Raw genomic sequence first — 16,097 nt, 5'->3', positions numbered from 1 at the left:
ATTTTTGAAGCCTGCGAAAGAATGGAGTATTGTTTGTGGGTCAATCCTGTTTGTAAAACTTTGTTTGGTTCACCCGCTTGCTTATTTGTTGCTAACCAACATTTGTGTACGTTTCGTTTTAATAAAACAATGCCGTATATCTCTCGTTTACTTGACTTTGTGCAGCTTTGTAAGGTAAAAATACCTTAGATTGTTGACCATGTTGCTCACTAAAACAATTTTATTGCTTGCTTTTACCCAAATAACATATCAAATTTGCTGAGCCTCTGCTGTAAACCTACAGTTTTGTAACGTTATAAACCGCAAAAAGGAAGAGGACACTATTGGTGGAACTTCAAACGGGATTCTTTACCTGTTTTGTGCAATTAACTGCTGCAAGTTATAACAGCAGTGGTGAGATTCAAATTTTTGTCAGTCGCTTCTATCACAAAATTCATATTTTTCAGTCAGTTCTGTTACAAAAAGTCCATTGACAGTAACCAGTAATGCTAACCGGCTCGCTGATCTCAAACATTTGTAAGACGGTTCTATAGAACTGGTGCGAACCGGTTGAATCCCACTACTGCATAATAGTCATTGATACAGTTTATTACTATATTACTTGTATGTGTACAAAATGACTGGATGCGTGTTCAACTTGGCGCATTGCGGACCCCGATTGCCGCTAACTAGGCTTCATTCAAACAGCTGCTTCGCCTGACAGCACAACTGGTGTTGGATAAAAATAGGCTGTGCTCAAGGGGATTGTTACGTCATAGATAGCGAGTGTCTGTCGTGGAACATTCCGATTGTGGAGATAATTTGATGTAGACCAGGCGGTTTAGATGGCTAACTCTAGGCGTAATTGCCACCACTGGAGTTTAGAATGCTACTGCATTTACAACATGTTTGCACCAAGAAATTAGAGTTCAAATTCTAATTATGCTTAACACAGTGGCAACAGCAATACTTGGACCGATAGAACACAATAAGAGCTGACTTTCTGATGCTATCCACTTAATTGTTCTTCAAAGATGAAACAAAACAGCATAAGTTCAGCCATTCATCATTTATTGAAATTAACAAGAGCTATCGGCTAATACATATTCAACAATCACAGAAATACATTCATTTCAAATTAGTGCCTCAATCCAACAACAATGACTTCATGATTATTACAAGAGTAATAGGTACAACCGGAAAGTTGAATTTGCTTTGTATATTCTGTATATGTGAGTTGCAAAGTTTGAATACACATAAAAACGGGACATGTTTGCAGCAGTATATACACAAGATGCATCAAAATGATGCATTTTCCAAATGTTGATGGAGTTTTATTGTTGTGGTTGTTTGTGGAAAATTTTGGTTTCTTCTAGCCACTAAGAATAAGTCGAATAAAAGCTGAAACAAAACAAGAAGTATTTTAGATTGTGGCAAAACTGGCAAAAAACTTTTTTCACATTTTGTTACAGCTACAAACTTTTAATTTCATGACAATGTATAGTCATATTTTTTAAACTTTCAGTGATAAAGTAATGGATAAACTTTTTTATGTAGTTAAAATTGGGTTTGCAAAACAAAATTATGCACATCTACAATTAACAACTGCTTGTGTACACGAACACCTGTAACATACACGACTTTGCACATAAATACTGGTTATTGTTAGTAACTTTGCTGCTAACAAAAGCTATTGTTTGCAGTGAACAGTTCGTTAATGTTAAGTTATGCCATTTGATTTGTTAACTTCGCTAATAGCTTACTTAGTGTGCAAAGTAACATATGTAAATAGGCACATAAATTAAACACTGAACTGTACACAGATTATCCAAAGATTAAAACATGCAAAACCACACTGCACACCACACACATGCAAAAACCCAATAGATCACATAATTTCAGTTCAAAACAAGTGTTATTCTAAAACAAACAATTGAAAATGTAATTTCGTAAGATTTTTGTAACATACAGCACATGTAAAATATTTTACTAATACTAGTTTCCATGCAATTTAGTGAATCAGTTAATTAGAAACATGCAAAGCAGATTAAAGTGATGAAAAAGGTTTTCACATAATTGTAAATTATTGGCTTATTCACTACATTTTTAGAGAAATGTTTCATTTTGATTGGAAAAAGTACTTTAAACAACAGTCATTGTTGGCACAGATTTTAGTTGTTAATGGTTAGTAGTAAAAAAATATATAAAAAATAATAATTTGTTTTGGGATTAGTGTTTTTTTTAGAAATTAAACTAAGAACATCAAAAATCACTTTTGATTGACAGTAATTTGTTAATTAAAGAAAACATGTTGTTCCAACCTAAATTTCAAATCATGTTTTTCTGCATAAGCTACCATGCGTTAAACGTACTGTGGTTTATAGGGCAAGGATATTTACGCCGCTCTCATCCGCTACAGACCAATTTCACCAATCCTGATTTTCAAGATTGGAATGGGGTTAGTTACTATGACAACTATATGAGATCTATGTATGTTTTAAATGTGGACATTTAAAACACAAAATGCTGATATATATAACTAAGCACTTATATTTAAAAACCTGAATAAAAATAGAACAAATATTCAAAAAAGTCATAAATCTAATGGCCACAATAATGATTGATATATTTGAAGATATAATCAGTGGTGGGATTCAGCCGGTTTGCACCAGTTTAATAAAACCGTCTCGTGAAACTTTATGAGATCAGTGAACTGGTTATTGTCAATTGACTTTTTGTAACAGAACCGGCTGAAAAATATGACTTTTGTGATAGAACCGACTGACAAAAAAATTGAATCCCACCACTTGATATAGTTAACCTCAGTTAAACCAGATTCAGTTATTCCGGGTCTGCGCCAAATGTGGACATATTTTTTAGTCCAAACAGGTCTGGATTAACCGACGTTTACTGCATATGTACAACATGGAAAACATTACATGCCTATGGTGTACAAATCAATGACCAAACAATTCAGCCTAAAATGTGAATGCTTATGAGGATGCAAAAACTGCATTTATTTTGAAGTTTATGCCACAATGTGGATGGTATTTTGATGTTTTTATGGTACTTTGTGTGAAATGGTTTATGTGTTTGACAGCCCCATGCCTTGTGTGTGGGTCGCAACAATGTTTACCATAATGTGGTACGTGGAGAAACTGAAATTTATCCCTCAAGAAGGTATTTGCTGAATTCTACGAACAAACATATAGATTTTTAAGCCAACTGAAAAGGAATTTACTTTAATTTTCACATGTGGTTTGACACTTACGCTCTGGGAATATAACATGTGAAGTTGATAAAATACTCAATTTTAAATGATCTTTGTATGGTTTAGCATCAACTATTGGGGATGAGTGAGCATGTTTTGAATTGTTAAGCAAGGAATTCGTTGAAAAAAGTTGGGAACTACTAATTTAAATAGTGAAAAGTTATTATAAAGTGAGACATTTGAGTTTGCTTACGTAAAACTTTTACTAGTTGGCAAAAACGATTTGCGATTTGACCGGATTACACCTAGTGATACAATGTGACCCTGCCATGGGAATTAAACCCGAAACCTCTCGACTTTTGGGGACTGACATTCATCAGATTCACAGTGGTATAAGACCAACCAATCCCAAATATATATTCAGCATAAAATGACTTATATGTTCAAACTTATACATAATAGAAACAAACAGATACAAGTTTCAAAACACAAACACAAGTAAGAAAGTGCGTTTTTTTTCCACCAAGCTTTTTACAACACAAAGTTGCACCACACCATAAGGCAAGCTACACTTTACTAGTGTTTGTGGTGAGTTACCGAAGGATAAGTGTCGCCTAATTATGCATCCACCACAGTCTTGATAAAAGCTAGAACATAACAACGATGTTATCGAAACCACAAAACCTTTGTCTTCATAGTTCAGTTTATTATCTTTAAGGAAGTATGGCATTGGTTGGGACCATTGTGTGAAGCATACTAGTTTTAGATTTAAGACAGGTTTGATTAAAGTCTATGCATGAACTAATCGTGCCATTTAAAATTTAGGGTTCAAAATACAAAAATGCATAAGTATATTTGTGAAAAGCATAACATTACCAGCTGCACTGATGAGACCTTATAGCCAAAGTCTGCAGCTTATTATTTATAATCGTAATGTTATTGGTTTTACATGCTTGCTTATTTTTTAAACTTTACCTAAAAGTGACAAAAATGATCTCGCATACAAACATATTGGCCACCTGATATTGTAAGCAAGAACATACAAGTCAACATATTAGAGTGAAACAGTACTATGTTTCGGCAGTTTTTATGGTCATTGTCATGTAAAATGTTTCACACCAATATACTGGCTTGTGTGTTCTTGCTAAGAATATTTGAAAATTGAAACCATGAATTATGTTACTACTATAAGTTTTATTTTTATATTTAATGGTGTTAGCAAAACTTTTCCATGGTACCATTGCAACTTTAAATTATAAGATTGGCCACCTATTTCTTGTCATTAACAATCTAAAGTATGTCTCATTATGTATATTTTATGGTGGTTACAGTGGTCATTTGTATTAATATATGACTTTATTTGAAACTGCCACATAAGCTTTATCAGATGTGCATCAAAAAGTTTTTCTACCTTCGTAATTAACACATCCATTTGTGTCTTCCTGCCCAACCATCAATTGGTCTACTTCTTCTTCTGAAAGTTTCTCGCCTACGTGATAAAACAAAAGTCAACATTTAAATCAAACATTTGCTTGTAAATCCCAACACTGGCTTTTATGTCACATGGAAATCATAAAGCACTAAAACCAAAGTATACGGAGTGAGGTGCACAATGCATGTTGCTAAATATTTGCGGCAAAAAATACTAAAGTCAATATTTGTGTTTACAACTTCACAATGTTTCGACAATTACTTTTTCACATCGTCGGGTTAAAAGTTAATGTAACAATTTTTATTCTGATAAATACTGCCATTATAATACAAGATATTGCAGTTAAATGGTTGGTACTGGTGATAAATTTTTAAATCTGATGTGTTTTTTGAGCTATATATGTGTAGGTATAATTTATAGGTGTTCAAGAATTGCTGCTAAAAATCTCTAGTACAAGGGAGTATGCCTTAACATTTACCCACAAACTTAATTAAAAGAGGTTTAGTAATGTTTTAAAGAGTTTATTTTTCACAGTAAAAGCATCAAGCTGAATAATGATAAGCTACAGACAGTGCATACTGTTTCGGGCCGATCTCTTGTCACCAGCTGCACTGATGAGACCTTATAGGTCAAAACAGTGTGCACTGTCTGCAGCTTAAACTGTCACATTGTACACGAAACAAAACAGATTAAATTCAGGTTAGCATTAAACGAAAGGGTCCACCACTAAAAACATCACTTATTAAGTAATTATGTATTGCTTAAACTGCCACAAATATCACTTATAAGAAACTTACCCAGAGACACAAGAACGTGACGGAGTTCAGCTCCCATAACAGTTCCATTGTTTTCCTTGTCGAAAACACGGAGACCCTCAATAAAGTCCTCAATATTACATGGGACTGCTTGCCGTTTGATCTGGGCCAGCATAGGAAGAAACTCCTCGAATGTCACAGTTTTTGTGTTCAATTCTGTTCAACAAAAAAAATGCTTAAATAATGTTTTGCTAAAAAATCCTTACTGGAACTGTTCTAGTTTGTTTTAGACGCTAAATTTCAAAAGTTCAAGACCAAATTGATGCAAAAAGGCCAAATTGCAAATCTTTTATGTCATGTCACAGAGTTTAATTCTGTTCCACACAAAACAAGCTTAAATAAAGTTTTGCTATGAAATCCGTACTGGAACTATTCTAGTTGTTTAAGACACTTAAAAACAAAAACGGCAATTAAGTTCTGGACCCAATTTATGTGAAAAGGGCCATAATTGCAAATTTTATCTATGGTAAAGTTTATTTAAGTTATAGTTTATTTAGTTATACCACAAACAGATACAACAACAGTTTGCAAAACTTAAATTCAAACATGTTTAAAATGCAGTTTGAGAAGTGTAACACACACATGCAAAGTGTTGGGTGTTTCAATGTGTCGGAAAAACTTTGAACTTTATAAATAAATTTCACCTTCTTGTGTCGGATTATTTAAAACCTTGTGCACTTCGGCGTTGGTTGGGTTTTGGCCAAAAGCCCTGAAACATTCCCCGACTTCATGCAGCGCGATTCTGTCGTCGCCGGTTTTGTCAAACAATGAAAAGCAATCTCGGTATTCTGATGTGTGGATGTGGTTCGGTGAAGCATGACAAGTGACAGTGGCGTGAAAGCAAAGAGTAAAAAACAACAAATTTAAGCAAAATCTGTTTTATATTCAGGTTTTTTGATTCTAGTTAAGCTAAACAATATGACACTTAAACATCAAAAGTTGGCCAAATGCTGTGAAATGTAACAAAGCTGCCTTCAACTTCTTGCAATAGACTGGGTAATGTCAGGCAGTGGCCATGGTGCTTGTTTTGTGATACAGCCATGCAATTTTGAGCGAGGGTGTATATGATTTCTATACCCTCTTTCTTTGGGTTGCCTAACACTTTGGTGATATCAGCGTTAGTTGGGTCTTCTCCCAATGCCCGAATTAGATCCCCAACTTGGCCGAAAAAGATTTTTTCCTGGCCCCTGTCAAAAAGCTCGAAAGCTTCTCGGCTTTCTGTATTTGAAACATAAAAAGTTTGGACCACAAACATATAGTCTTAAAACTTACAAAGAATAACATTGTTAAGGAATACATGCAACGGTGGGATTCAGTCAGTTTGCACTGGTTCTATAGAACCATCTCACGAAATTTTATGAGATCAGCGAACCAGTTAGCATTACTGGTTACTGTCAATGGACTTTTTGTTAACAGAACCGGCTGACAAAAAACTTAAATCCCACCACTGCATAAGTGGAATACTATTGTAAAAACTTGAGTTCAAGAAAAAGGTACTATAGTGTAATATTGATTTCGCTTTTATGGAGCAGAAAAAGTTATCTAGACAGAAATAATTTTTTTGGTTGTCAACGGTTGTCACAAACCCTAAAAGACGCATCCCCTTTAACCGCCGGAAACGGAAATGACGACATAATGAAAACGCGCGAGAAATTCCGGTTATTTAAGAGCTCAACATGGCTTGCTTAACGAATGGCGTGCAAAGGTTTTAAACATAAGAGCAACTAACTTAAACATGTCATTGCCATCGTATTGCTTTACAACAGAAAACGACGTTGTTACGCAGGTAATAATGCACTTATGGTTTTGGATATATAGCTCTGACGCAAATCGTTTATAAGTCGTCCTTAAATGACCTTTTACGCGCAACTCGTTAAGTGTGCGGCTTGTGCAAAAGGTGGGACAATAGAAAGTGCAATTTTAAAGTGGTTAAAAACAGTGGTGGGATTCAGCCGGTTCGCGCCGGTTCTATAGAACCGTCTCACGAAATTTTATGAGTTTAGCGAACCGGTTAGCATTACTGGTTACTGTCAATGGACTTTTTGTAACAGAACCGGCTGAAAAATATCACTTTTGTGATAGAACTGGCTGACAAAAAATTTAAATTCCACCACTGGTTACCACTATTTAAACAGCGCAGTTAATTTAAATGTTTTAAACGTACATGTATTTGTAAACTAGCACACGTAAGTCGTAACAAACTGTTAAAGGGTTTACGTAATTAGTTCGCCAACAGTTAAGAACGCAGCACTTGGGCCGTTACAACTCTCTGCTGCGCCGACAAACCGACAGCGCACACCAAATAAGGTCATCATAGCGTCGCGCCCGGCTGGCGGCTCATCGCTAATGTTTATGACGTCATAAAACGAAGGAAGCGCGGCGTTCTAGTCGCTTTTGGTAAACAATCAAAGGGCTCCCTGATCTACTACAGCTGTTAAGAACAAATGATGGCTAATTGCAAGTCACAAATGGTTTAATACATATCTTGTTTGGCAGTATTCTATTCAGCAACTAGTTACAAAGGGTCTGTTAAAAAAAATTTACATTCCTGTTTAAACTTTGTTTCTTTTGGCACTTTCTAGATAATTATACATTAACTTAAATGCCATTACACAACAGATAAACATTTCATCCTTTGATTAACCCTCTATAGATAAATTTATATATATGACTTATCATAAAAAGCAACAAAAGGTTTAAATTTGTTCAATCAATAATACTGCTAATCTGTATATTATATTACAATGGTTTGGACTACTTTCTAATTAAAAAGTTATGTATCGCCACAAATAAAGTACATGATATACAACATTTGTCCAATAATGAATCAAACTTTTGACAAAAACATTTACCTGAAAGTTGTTCATCGCTGAAGTCAGTCTAAAAAACAACATTGATTTTTATTTAATTTCATGAATAACGAATTACCCTTTATTATAATATTGTAGCTGGATTTATTATACATTTGCCAAAGAAGCTTCATAAACTTGATATTATGCCTGGCAGCAATGGCTATTTATCGCTCTTCAAGCTACAATATTATCCAATTCATGAAACACAGTTGCAATAAACAAAATGTCAAGTAACACTTTACAAGTGTTGAACGAATTTAAATTCGAAATCTCATATTTACCATTATGATTGATTTCCGGTTGTTTTTCCACAGTCCAGTTAAAAACTAAGGCACTAATTCTACTTCTGCAAAAAGAAAAAAGTCATTTATTCACCAATTCAGTGCTGAGTAGCAGGATAACTAACAAATATATAAACAAAACAAACTAAACTGAGCCAATTGTCTTAAACTGCTTAAAACAAAGACACAACTGTTTTGACAGCACCAAAACTTTAAACTACAAATTAAATTTTAAACAAACAGCCACTAATACGATAAATAGTTCAAATCAAAGTTTGGGTAGCCAGTTGTCACTTTCTGACAAAAGAAGTTCACTCAACTTCTACTAAGTTTCAATTTCAACTATGTCCAAGAAAAATTAAAATTAAATAAGTTCTGTTTTCCAAACAAAGAAACAATGTAGAAAGTTGTTATCACTGTAGCAAGACTATTCTGTTACAACTTCGCCTTTAACATGATTATAGTTCATGGTATCTGTTCTTATCTCTTATTTGTACAACAATTCCCTGCAGTTAACTTTTTTCCTTTCCAATTCATCACTTCCCCTAAAATATTTTCGCGCATACCGCTCTACAGCGCCGTCGCGTGGCCAGAATTTTGTTTACGTGCTTCGTGACGTCAAATTTTTTGTTCTTAAATCAGCAGTTTTCAATTTTAAGTCTGATGTCATTTTTAGGTTGTAACTTTTTTAACTTTCCGCTTTTTTATACTATGCTTAGTGCGCGCTAAAATTGTATGTTTTGTTTCATCTGCCTGGTAAAGCGCGTTGCTGATTTTGGGCGCTTGTTTCGAAACTACAGCATTAAATGTTATAAATGGATTCATTTCAAACAACAAAACGCAGTTTTTTAATGCAAATTTATTGTTAAGTACCACTACACGTACTTATGCCAATCAAATTGTTTTCGGCAAATTCCATTACTTTTTTTAGCTGTTCGGAGAGGATATCGGAAATATGTGATTGACGTTGGTGTTTCTGATATAAAAGAGACCAGCCGAGATTCTCGCTCCAATGGAATTGCTCAGGTCGGGGAGAAAAAGCGGCTTCTACGAGCTTTGGCAATTTTCACTTACAGATCCATCTTTTTTTGCGTTTCAACACAACAATAAACTCTTCCCTGCTTTATTTGACTGCAAACCATTGTCCGCTCGTAATGACAGCCTGCGTATTTTCTGCATAATATCAACTTTACAAAGCTCTTGTGGCAAATGTATTTTTATTCCGACGTTTCGACGTCCTATACAGGTCGCCTTCATCAGGGCACTGTACTACGCGCATTCAAAGTTATTTACCCTGATGAAGGCGACCTGTATAGGACGTCGAAACGTCGGAATAAAAATACATTTGCCAGAAGAACTATATAAACTTGATATTATGCCTGGCAGCAACAGCTGATATGTTTGTATTTCAATATGTGCATTTCCCCCAATATAACAAACTCTTTTTACTCTTACCATTTTCTGGCAATGTTCCATTCAACCAAGTTCCACCCAACAATAACACACGTGCAAATCTGGCGCCATATTAATCAATGCCTCTGGTCAGCAAGCATGCTCCAATGCTCCTATGAATCTTGTATATCTACAGTCGCAGCAAATAAGAAAAAATGCAGCAAACTTTTGAGTTTTTTAAAGGCTTGACCCAGAAGCAGTTTATACACACCTGATTATGCAGAAATTTTGCACTGTGCACAAAACATAAGGTTCAATAATTTTTATTATCTTGCTCCTGTAGTAACCAATAACGTCGCGATGTTTCTAAAAGTTGATAATAGAAGTTAACTCTCTATGACGCCACAAGTGAACCGTTTGCAATCTCGCGCATTCGGTTTTATGTAAATTAAGCAGGTTTATTTGTAGATTAGTTCGTGTATTATCATGCAGATACAAAAATAACATATGATAATGGCGGTTGCTTTTTCTGCATTGAAAAATACTAATTATGCAGCCTTTATATCTGTGACACAATAATGACAAGATATAGAATTATGTGATTGTAACTAGGGATGGCCCGATAGTACTGTATCGGCGCCGATACCCGATGCTTCGAGCAGTATCGGTACTCGTCCGATACTTTAGCGGTATCGGTACAAGTACCGATACTTTTTTTGAGACTTTATCATGTGTGAACTTGAAAATGAAAGGAGCCAAAAAAAACAACAATCATCGGCTGTGATAAAATCTTTATGGGACTACATTTAAAAAACGCGTTTGTTTTGGATTTAATGAAATAATATGACCTAATTCGCTACAGCGACTAAATGCCGACAATATTTTATTCGGACATAGGCTAAAGTTAATAAAATTTTATTAGATTTTTGTTTGGCCAACGTTTTAATTTCTTTATGTTGTCCTTGTAACGTGGATGTATTAACTAATATTTTATAACAGTTTATTTTAATCTTAATATTTATGTCGGGGGTAAACAGGTGTATGACGTCTCAAGGGAAAAGTTAAATCTGGAAGTAAACTCTCTATGACGCCACAAGTGAACCATTGGCAATCTCGCGCTTTCGGTTTTATGTAAATTACAAATCCGGTATATTTGGAGGTTATTTAGTTCAGGGTGTCAAACTCGCGGCCCGCGAACACTCAACAACATTTGTAGTATTTTGTCAAAATTTTTATCTAAGTATAATAACTTTTTCTCACTTTTCGAAGTGAAGCTATTATTTAAACAGACATTTACAGAAAATTATAAATTAAAACTCATATCTAATGAATAGTGATGGAGCGAGTACCCGGTACTGGGTAGGTATCGATGGTATCGAACGATTTCAGTGGTATCAATACTCGTACTCGGTATCGAAATATTTTGTCTCAGTTTTCGATACCAACGTGCGAGTACCCAAGGCTGATTTACACCATAAGAATACGGGAAACTTTATGCCAATATTTGCTTCGGACAGCACAAAATTGGAAAAACGTTCCACCAGTTTGCGTATATATTTTTCGCTAGCGTGTGGAGATTACATTTTTCGGCATGTGTGTGGGACCACGCCCCCCCAATTTTTTTGAAATTGTACTCTTCAAAAATAAATGTGCTATTTCGATTTTTTGATTGTTTGTTTATGACTCAATAACCGAGGGAATATTAACTAAATTGCCAAACAATGGTTATTATCGAACAACAATGGTCATTTACACATTGGCTTTGGCATTAATGAGTGTAGTAGTGACTTGTATTTAGTTTCAAACAGTTTTTGGCTTTGGTGATAGTCTTGTTGAAGTAATTTCGAAAAACATCCGAGACATAGCAAGATAGTATTAATAGTAAATACCAAGTATTATAGTATATTGCGATGTCTAAACCAAAACAAGCAAGATTGGATGCATTTTTTTCTTCCAAAAATAAAGATCAGCAGTCCTTAGAGGAAACACCTGTTACGCCCAGTGTTAGAGTTACTCAGGAAATAAGAACAACAGACGATCTTGGATTTATTATGAAACACCATTCGCGGTTAGCCGATGATGAGAGGTACAGACTTCTAACATCTGATGGTATAAAAAACGTCCCGCTTCTTGATACTATTAGGCAAGGTCGCCGCAAGTTTCTCAAAGTTTGGCTCGATGATGATAGGTTTTCGGATTGGTTGGTCTACACTCAATGTTCTGATGGGGGCGGTTTGTGCAAGATTTGTGTTCTGATGCAAGTACGTTTAAAACATGGCAATCTCACTAACGCTGCTTTTGTTAACAAACCTTGCACTCACTTCAAAAAATTCATCGAAAAGGCTGTTGCTCATCGAGATGCTAGTTACCATCGACAAGCAACTTTAGAAGCACAAAGTTTTCTTGGAAGCATGGAAACTAACCAAAATGTATCTGCGAGCCTGGATTCAGTATATTCCAGACAAATAAAGGAAAATCGAAACATAATGGCTTCCATCGTTAAAACGGTGATGTTCTGTGCTTCAAATAACATATCTTTGCGAGGCCATTCGGTAGACAACGGAAACTTTATGAACCTTCTTAAATTTCGCATCGACGCCGGGGACGAAACTTTAAAAAGGCATTTTACTCACATGGCTGGTAATGCTAAATACACTAGCCCGACCATACAAAATGAAATTTTGGGTTTAGCAAAAGGTCTAATTGTTCAAGACATAGTCACTGATGCCAACCAATCGTTTTTTTCTGTAATAGCCGGTGAGTCTTATGATATATCAGGAAAGGAACAGCTAAGCATTGTGTTGAGATACACGAAAGCTACAGAAGTGTTCGAGAGTTTCATCGGTTTTGTTGAAATGAACTCGGTTTCAGCAGAATCGATTTCTACAAGTATTTTGTCTCACCTTATCAGCACAGGATTGGATTTACAGAAACTTGTCGGACAGGGCTATGATGGAGCGTCAACAATGGCAGGTCACGTGAGTGGTGTGCAGAAGCGAATTCGCGACAAGTACCCGCGTGCATTATTTGTTCACTGTGCTACGCACTGTTTAAACTTGGCTATAAATGATCAAAGTAAAGTTCCAACCATTAGAAACACCTGCGATATTATTAGAGAGACTATCCGTTTTTTAGAGAAAGTCCTAAAAGACGCACATGTTTAGGACTTAACATCCCGTTGTTCTGCCCTACCAGATGGTCCGAAAAATACAAAAGCATTCGAATATTCAAATGTAATTTTAAACGTATACTCGAATCACTTGGCACCTTGGAGTGTGATTCCAGTGGTGATACAAGAGCAAAAGCATTTTCGTTAAAATGTGCTCTGGAAAAGTCTGGAGTTACTTACGCCGTGTGTTTGATTGGGCGATTTTCGGCACTCATTGAACCGTTGGCGCGGAAGCTTCAGGCTGTCGGAGTATGTGTGCCAGATGTGAAAAACTTGGTCACTTCTCTTCAAAACGTTCTATCTCAAAACCGCATAAACTCGGACACTGCGTTGGATATTTACAAAGAAGCTTGCGAAGTATTAAATTTGCAACAGCTGACTACACCCAGAATAGCTGAGACACATGTTTATCGCGACAACGTCAACGCAGAATCTGGATCGCAGTATTTTTATCGTGCAGTGTATATTCCTTACATCGAAGGTCTGAGTAATTCGCTTCACGAACGATTTAGTGACAATTCCTCATTTTTTAATTTGCTATCGATCATTCCACCCAACAAACCAACCAAGTTAGATAAGATTGAGCGCTTGTATTGTTTAGATAACCTTGAGAGCGAAGTTATTCTGTGGAGATCTTCTCTAAGCTCTCAACTCAAACCCGAATGTTTTCATGAACTTCTTCTGAGCGCAAACGACTATCCAAGCGTTCGCAACTTAGTCCAGATCATAATGGCGTTGCCGGCAACAACTGTTGAAGCTGAACGTTCTTTTTCATGTATGAAGCGGGTTAAGACATGGTTGCGCTCAACGATGACTTCCGATTGCCTTTCAGATATATGTGTGCTACATTGTCATCATGAAAGAATCAGCGAGGAGAAGATCAACCAGATGGTGTCAAATATGGCTGGTAGTAGGCGAAGAATGGACTTTTAATCATAACGTTGTTTGCAGCTAAAGCAATGATGATAACTTTTTTGTGTAATTTGCCTCAAAAACATTGCTGGGTGAATTGTTCGCTATCATGTTTGTGGGCACAACTATGTCGCTTTTTGTTTTGGTGGATGTTCTTTAACTTGTTAAAAGTCACAACATATTTGCCCCCCCCCCAAATTTCAGCTGCCTACGCCACTGACCACAAGCGTCACAATATAGATTATGACGCCATAAACAGTTAATACTGATTTTCACACTGTGCAGCTCAATCTGTGCATCAAGTTAGAAACTAATGTGGACTTTTGGGGAGTTGTTGGTGAAGTAATGATCGTCGTAGCGAAAAGGTTGTTAAGTCTATAAAACTAGATTAAAAATCACATGCGGCCCTCGGCATAATTTCTAAACTGCAATGTGCCCCCCGAATCCTAGGAGTTTGACACCCCTGAGCTAGTGTCGTACAGATACCAAACCAATAAAATTATACGAGAATAACGTCCGTATTTGCTGGATTTATGTTTGTGACAAAATAAAAACATGATATGGAACCATTTGAATGTCGCATGAATAAACGTACTAGCCTATTATTACATTATATTGTTTTGCATCAGCAAAAGGAGTTGTTTTAAATTTGACGCTTAGCTTTTTCGTATGAATGAAACATTTTTCAATATTTTTGTGAAGTTTTCGATTTATGTCAAACTGGGGCACTGTTCAAGTTGTCGAATAAAAACTGCTCTCTACTACAACTTGCCTTAGCATCTATATTAGGGAAAGCACACTTTATTATGCACATCTAAAACACCGTAGCTAATGCACACGCTTTGCATCAGCGTTTGAAAATCGAGGGAAACTAAATTTGGCGTCAAAATAACATACATATGAGTAAATTACAACATATGAGTAACTTACATAAGCTATTGCTGCCAGGCATAATATCAAGTTTAAAGAGCTCTTCTGGCAAATGTAATTTTATTCCGACGTTAATTGATTTTAATGCAGCATCTGTTGACTACAGGAAAAGACTATTTCTTGAGTCATGGAATATCCACCAGCGGGGCAACACAATGAACATCAAAACAGACGTGCTTCCAGCGTGCTACAGACACCTGCTCAAAGATAAGAGGCCCAATCATTTGTTATCGCGCGGTGTTTTTGTTGCGTTGTAACGTGCTTGCGTTCTATTCTTTTTTTCCTTTGTTTATCGTGCACTGTACTAGTCGCATTCAGTGTTATTTACCCTGATGAAGACGACCTGTATAGGACGTCGAAACGTCGGAATAAAATCACATTTGCCAGAAGAGCTATATAAACTTGATATGAGTAACTTTTTGATCAGAAATTATGCTGAATAAAATCGCAACTATTTTTTGTTATCCCAAATCTCAACCTTTTTTATCTCGTCCTTGTAGTGCAAATGCAATCGTTTATAGTTTTCAACAGTTTATAGAACCGACGTATTTGAGCGTTTGTCTGTCCATGAGATTTTGAGCATACGTCGCAGGAACCACATCTCTGTCGCTCTAAGTTTGTTTTCATGCTCCATGTTAACCGTCCAGCTTTCACACCCATACAGCAAGGTTGACCAAACATAGCATCTCAGCATTCTCAGCCTACTTGCTATTGAAACGCTCTTTGAGGTGAACAGTTTCTCCATTTTTTTGAATGTTGCTTTTGCGATGCCGATACGACGTTGAATCTCGTTTTCGAAAAGGCCATCTTACAAGATTTCTTTTGTTAATTTGCAGACCCATGGCCTCACTTTTATCAACTACCATGTTGATAAGATTATTGACATTGATCCCACAAACTTTTATCCCTTCTAAACTTCTCAAGTTTCTCATGATCATTTCTGTATAGATTGAGAAGAGATCTGGCGAGAGAACACATCCTTGTCTGACACCCCGCTTTACTTCGACGTATTCAGTAACAATGCCATTGATTCTGACAGCAGCTTTCTGGTCCCAGTATAAACTTTTAATGATTGTGAGGTCTTGGCCGTCAATATCGAGTTGTTCCAGTATTTCAAAAAGTTT

The 16,097-nt window shown here is 36.1% G+C and overlaps 2 protein-coding genes across 7 annotated transcripts; one reads left to right on the top strand and one right to left on the bottom strand.

Annotated features, from left to right (window-relative positions):
* Positions 1–1,033: 1,033 nt before the first annotated feature.
* Positions 1,034–8,656, bottom strand: LOC145217884 (myosin light chain 3, skeletal muscle isoform-like). 6 transcript variants are annotated; one of them, XM_080085257.1, is made up of 7 exons: positions 8,571–8,656; positions 8,290–8,317; positions 6,082–6,225; positions 5,420–5,593; positions 4,602–4,679; positions 3,768–3,837; positions 1,034–1,380 (listed from the first exon to the last, which is right to left on the bottom strand). In XM_080085257.1, exons 1-6 carry the CDS (start codon positions 8,571–8,573, stop codon positions 3,809–3,811), a joined length of 456 nt encoding a protein of 151 aa, XP_079941383.1. In that variant the 5' UTR covers positions 8,574–8,656; the 3' UTR covers positions 1,034–1,380; positions 3,768–3,808. The 6 variants fall into 6 exon arrangements, with proteins under 6 accessions (XP_079941383.1, XP_079941382.1, XP_079941386.1 ...); XM_080085256.1 differs by having other exon boundaries at positions 3,788–3,837; XM_080085260.1 differs by lacking the exon at positions 3,768–3,837 and adding an exon at positions 3,116–3,173.
* A 3,216-nt stretch (positions 8,657–11,872) lies between these two features.
* On the top strand, positions 11,873–14,064 carry LOC145218119 (zinc finger MYM-type protein 1-like). Its single transcript, XM_080085518.1, has 2 exons — positions 11,873–12,972; positions 13,158–14,064. Exons 1-2 carry the CDS (start codon positions 11,873–11,875, stop codon positions 14,062–14,064), a joined length of 2,007 nt encoding a protein of 668 aa, XP_079941644.1.
* The last annotated feature ends 2,033 nt before the right edge of the window (positions 14,065–16,097 follow it).

This window comes from Phallusia mammillata, chromosome 3 (genome assembly GCF_965637545.1).
Source record: "Phallusia mammillata chromosome 3, kaPhaMamm4.hap1.1, whole genome shotgun sequence".
NCBI lineage: Eukaryota > Metazoa > Chordata > Ascidiacea > Phlebobranchia > Ascidiidae > Phallusia > Phallusia mammillata.
Note: the sequence above shows the minus strand (reverse complement) of the source record. Positions and strands in the feature narration are given on the sequence as shown.

Excerpts from the sequence above, each read along its gene's own strand:
- LOC145217884 (XM_080085257.1), bottom strand. Across the intron at positions 6,226-8,289 it reads CAGCGATGAACAACTTTCAG|AATACCGAGATTGCTTTTCA; the intron begins GTAAATGTTTTT and ends TCCACACATCAG. Across the intron at positions 5,594-6,081 it reads AAATAATCCGACACAAGAAG|AATTGAACACAAAAACTGTG; the intron begins GTGAAATTTATT and ends TTTGTTGAACAG.
- LOC145218119 (XM_080085518.1), top strand. The coding sequence starts at position 11,873 with ATGTCTAAACCAAAACAAGCAAGATTGGATGCATTTTTTTCTTCCAAA. Across the intron at positions 12,973-13,157 it reads CAGAAGCGAATTCGCGACAA|ATGGTCCGAAAAATACAAAA; the intron begins GTACCCGCGTGC and ends CTGCCCTACCAG.